This window comes from Mesitornis unicolor, unplaced genomic scaffold, assembly GCF_000695765.1.
Source record: "Mesitornis unicolor isolate BGI_N332 unplaced genomic scaffold, ASM69576v1 scaffold43449, whole genome shotgun sequence".
Taxonomy (NCBI): domain Eukaryota; kingdom Metazoa; phylum Chordata; class Aves; order Mesitornithiformes; family Mesitornithidae; genus Mesitornis; species Mesitornis unicolor.
Window position 1 is genome coordinate 10,988 of NW_010207388.1, and position 5,143 is coordinate 16,130.

The 5,143-nt window shown below is 46.2% G+C and overlaps 1 protein-coding gene across 1 annotated transcript in view; it reads left to right on the forward strand.

The window, feature by feature from the left end:
• Positions 1-5,143, forward strand: part of CIZ1 (CDKN1A interacting zinc finger protein 1) — a gene marked incomplete at its 5' end in the record, with an annotated part of 16,915 nt that overhangs the window by 9,533 nt on the left and 2,239 nt on the right. The window contains 5 exons of the mRNA XM_010192105.1: positions 248-332; positions 918-1,031; positions 1,372-1,551; positions 2,213-2,282; positions 3,357-3,478. Of these exons, the coding sequence (XP_010190407.1) occupies positions 248-332; positions 918-1,031; positions 1,372-1,551; positions 2,213-2,282; positions 3,357-3,478 (571 nt within the window). The remainder of the gene's footprint in view (positions 1-247; positions 333-917; positions 1,032-1,371; positions 1,552-2,212; positions 2,283-3,356; positions 3,479-5,143) is intronic.

The window sequence follows — 5,143 nt, forward strand, 5'->3', positions numbered from 1 at the left end:
AAGGATACCAGTATGGACTTTGACCTGCTGCGTAGTTTTTAGTACAATAGATCAAGTCAGACACTTGTTTTAACTGGTGTCTTTCTGTCAGCATGACCTAAAGCAACCTATGTAAATGGCTGGGAAGGGGGAAAGACAAATCCAAGCTTGTAGGAATGCTGGGGAAAACAATGCCAAGAGCAGATTGCAGTATTCCATGGAGGATGTAGAAAGGTGTGACTTACAGATGTATTTATTGTCACTTCAGAGAGACCCAGCAGCGATGGTGTAACACTTGTCAGATACACTTCACAGGGGATCTAATCAAACATCGCAGGACCCAAGAACACAAGGTAACAACTGTAGCATGGCTTTCATCTTTGCACTGACTTTTTGTGGGGACTGAGTGGAAGTGTGTAGCGTCTCCTGCTCCCCAACCAGCAAAGGAAAAGTAATTGGAGAGATGCACATAAAGCTCTGCCAGTAACATCCTTGCTGTCTAAAGGCACTGCTAAAGCTACCTACTGCCTCTGAACACCGACACTGCTAGCACTCCCAGTTGTCATGCTGTGTCGGTATGGCCTGAGGCACTTCTAGTTTATAATTCCTGACTTTTCTCAATAAATATGGCCTATCATAATCAATTGAATGGAGGGATTGTTGGGCAGCCTATAAATTTTCAAGCTAAAATTTAGGTGGGCCATCATATTTATTGGCTTCTTGGGGAGAAGTGCCAGAGCACCACGTTTGTTTTGCTCTGCATGTTTTCCGTCTTTTTGGCAGATAAGAACTAGGGAGTCCTTTCTGCTGAGAAGAACACTCTTTTGGTTGTCTCCCTGCTTTAGATGTAGGGCTATGACTTTGTTTCACTCAAGATTTATCTGCATTCCTCCAAAGTGGTGCCTTTTGTAACTTACTGAATGTCCCTCTTTCCGTAGCTGGCCAAACGCTCACTTCGTCCTTTCTGCACTGTCTGCAGCCGCCACTTCAAGACCCCTCGCAAGTTTGTGGAGCATATGAAGTCCCCTGAGCACAAACAGAAAGCCAAAGAGGTAATACTGCCTGAGTGGAGAGCTGTGCATGACTGGAAGCAACTATGCTGTGGAGCAGGTAAACTTTCTCCTGCTCTGGATATTGCAGGGATGAAAGGAAGATGTGCAGTTCTTCCAACCCTGTTTTAATTTTCTTCTTTGGCTGGATTTTAATTGTTAGAACTTAAAGAAATTGAGTGAAAAAGAGACAAGGAGTTAGATGTGTCTAGAAGTGAGATAGCTTTGTGCCGCTCTTGTAGTCCCGTCTACTCATCAAATACAGTCTGTTCAGAGTCTGAGTCTTGCTTGGTTAAATGGAGAGTGTGAAGTTGATCTGATCTTTGTTTTCTGTACCTGACAGGTGAGGCTGGGAGAGAAGGAGTTAGGCAGTCCAGAAGATTCGGAAGAGTTGATCACAGTGGATGCTGTTGGCTGTTTTGAAGATGATGATGATGAAGAGGAGGAGGAAGAGGGGGGAGCTGGTGAGGAGGAAGACCTTGATGTAGTGCTGATAGAGAATGAGGATTCTGCTGCCAAGCAGGTATGCCATGCAAAAGTAGAAGGAATAACCTATCTGAGAATCTGCTGTGGGCTCCTGTGACTTAGTTGGTCTTGACTGGTTGAACTCAAAGTTTCAAGAGTCCAGTCAACCCTGCACCCTGCAGCAGGAGGGTGAGGGCTCTGAGGTTCTTCCAGAGCACAGGATGATGTAAAGAACAATCAGGCACTACATGTGGGATGCAAGAAGGTGTTTCTGCTGTATTGTACAGTTCCTATTGGTCTCTTCAAACATTACCTTGTTGTTGAGGAGCATAAGCAATGTTTTTTCGAGGGAAAGAATTTCTGACAGACATTGAGATAGTCTCTCTGAATAGCCCACTAGTACCTTGGTTTCATAGGAGACATATGTGTGGAGGTTTATCATGATAAATATAATTTTCCCAGTAGAGAGCAGTTACCAAGAAGGAGGTACATGACTAAGCTGCTTCAGGCTTGGAGTGCAAGAGGTGTTTTTAACCCTTGTAATGAAGTGGGCTCCTGACATTGGGTTTTTTATCTGGCCCTAATCAGATGCTGTGTAACTCCATCTCTCGTATGTGAATCCTCTGTTTTGCTCCTAGGCTTACCAGAAGTGGTGTAAAAGCCCAGGAAGGGAATTGGCATAGATATACAGTAGGCACTAATGTTCTTTTGGTTTCCAGACTGGGCTGAAGGAAGTGTCTTTGGAGGATTACGAAGGAAGCGAGAAGTATTGTCCAGACACAGCCTATGGTAAGCAAGCAGGGTTAAGCACAAAGGCCCACAGAGCATTCTCTGGCTACGTGCTGTATCTGTAAGAGAGAACGATCTCTACCTACTACTGTTATGAGTCCTTGGGCCATAGTCCTCAGAATCTGCATTGGACTGATGCACATCGCTGCTGCCTGAGAAGGAGCCAAATGTTGCTTCATTACTGTGATAAAACATAAGGATGTGATTGATGTTTGTCAGCTGCCTTTTGCTTTGAAGAAGAACGAATGAGAGCCAGGTACCTTACTAAGGTAGGAGATGGAACAGTTAGGGCAAGAGTACTGAAGACAGTAGGTAGCAAATGAGGGATGCTCTGGAAAGATGGAGCCTGAAAGCATATTGATCAGAATGCTTTCCAACAGAAATGCAGCTTGTATAGAGATACTGAGCAGTACTGACAGTATCGAGCTCTCTGCCAGCACCCAAACTGTGCATGTTTCCTCTGCTTCAGAACCCCCACGCTCTACCTAGCGGTTATTCAGACATGTTGCTGGACTGGTGGGCAGTGTTGCCTCCAGATGGCTGACTCTGGTCCCCACCCTGTAAGTGATTCTGACTTCAAACCTCTTGCAGCAACTTGTGTTGTGAGGAGGGCAGCTCTGCAGAGGCTGTTTTGTGCCCAAGGAGAGCTCTGTTTACACCAATCTTCCATATCGCTGTAACCTTCCACTATCGTGTGGCAGATGGAATAATGATTCATGCTGTGAATGTTCTCTGCGTGTTCCTCTTGCGCGCCTGCTGTCCTCTGCTTGGTTTGATCCCATCACATGTTTTCTGTAGTTTTCCATTGTATTATTTTTTCCCTTTCCTCTCCCCTTAATGCTCTGTGTAGTTTCTTTGCTCTGGCAGCCAGATTTCTCTCTGAATATCAACCACACAGCCATTCCATGGTAAGATGAGATATTCAGCAAGTCATCTTGCGAATCCCTGATTAACAGAAGCAAAGCTTTCCACTTTTCTTTTTCTCCTTCCCTTCCCCTTCCCTTTTAACATGCTTTCATTATTTGAGTTCCATTCAATGTGATCTGTGATTTCCCTTCCCCTCCCGTTTCGCAGGCCTGGATTTTCTGGTCCCCGTCGCAGGTTACCTCTGCAGGCTGTGTCACAAATTCTACCATAGCGACTCTGCTGCCCGGCTCGCACACTGCAAGTCCCTGATGCATTTTGAGAACTTTCAGGTTAGACCCTTTGGCGATTGCATGGCCTGGCATTTGTTACCCCCGTGCGTGTCTCTTCAGCGAATCCGCCATGTTAGCTATCTTGTCTTCAGTTCATTTCCATCATCCTTGGTGTCCATTGTGCCATAGCTTTCTCCTGGTGTGCTCTGTGTTTGTCTCCCATCACCCCTGTAGATCTAAAACCAGTCCAGTCCTGCTTCCCAGCTACTGCTGCTGTCAACTTGTTGCCCATTTCTGGCTGGAAATCTTCCTCAGAGTGTCTGCTCTGTTTGCTGAACCTGTGGAGTCTGTCATTCAGTCTAGGCCTTTTCTCTGTTAGACAGATTACAGGTGGGTCAAGATGGGGAAAGAACCAGAGATGTTCCTTTTAAAGAAAGCTGATGCATATGCATCTTTTCATGTGACACTGCAGGAACAGCTCCTTTAGCCAAAATTCCAGGTGTGATTCATCCATGAAGGGGCCTGGTAAAATCAGGTATTCACCTTAGAAATCCAGAAAATTAACTTCACAGACTCTTTATGTGATGGAAGCTGGTGAGAGTCCATTTGGTCCCCAGGGTCAGCCTGCAACAGGAAGTCTGTCTGTCTGTCTGTCTGCTGCCCTTTCCTGGAAACTCCTTAGCACAAAGCTCTGCCAACTGATGCTGTTCCTTTGCTTTACTGGCTCCACCTAAAGAAGCCATATTGCCCTTTGCTGCTTTTGTATCTAGAAGCTTTTACTACTGGGCTGGCCTGGAATCTGCCTTCATCGTTCTGTCCTTGTTGACTTGCCAGGGGGTGAGGGGCCTGAATTAGTAGCTTGTGGTGGGTATGCAGGGCTGGCACTGTCTCTGCCCTCTCCCGTGACCACTGCCTGGGCCCTGCTTGTGCAGGAGAGCAGTATTCCCTGACCCTGGCAAGGAGGGAGGTTCCCACACTGACTTTGTCCTCTGCCTGCACCCAAAACCTACTCCAACAGAAGCCACTGTGGTTCTCTATCACAGAGGTATCCAGCTTTTGTTAGTATCTAAGAACAAAAAAAATCTTAGTGTTTTTCTGCTAGTCTGCAGCCAGGTTAACTATTCTTAGTCAACCGTCACTGCCACCAGCAAGGGGTGGGGTGCTGCAGAAGTCAGCACTTAGAGCTGTGGATGTGGAATGACAAGTAGCAGAAGACGACCACAGCTGTTCCTTCCTGGTTGCTCATCCTCTCCCACTCCTGCAGCTAAGTCATTTCAGGAATGAAGGAATCAGCCTTGCAGTTTTCCTGGCTTATTTTAGATCAGCCTAGAGTGGAACTGCAGCAGCAGTGTGTATGCGTCCCTTTTGGCCCACTTAGAGCTGAAATCAGAGGCTCTTCAAATGGATGCCAGAGTGACCTGGAGGGATTATTTATGACAAGAGCCCAACCTTAAATATCTACAGGCAGGTAACTGTTATTCTTGGCTGCCTTGGTGCCTTGGGCTTGTCACAGTCTGAGTTAGATCACTGCTAGTTTTTGGGGTACTCTCATCAGAGGGTTTCAAAGCAGAGAACTGTCTGCTGGTGAAGCAGTTCACAGCGTCACTCTGAAAACAAATTGGCACACTTGCACCTTGTTTAGTTTGGGTGCAACATTGACTTGACTGATCTAGTTTCGATGTGTTATGATAATGCGCATATTCCGTTATTTGAGGACAGGGAAAG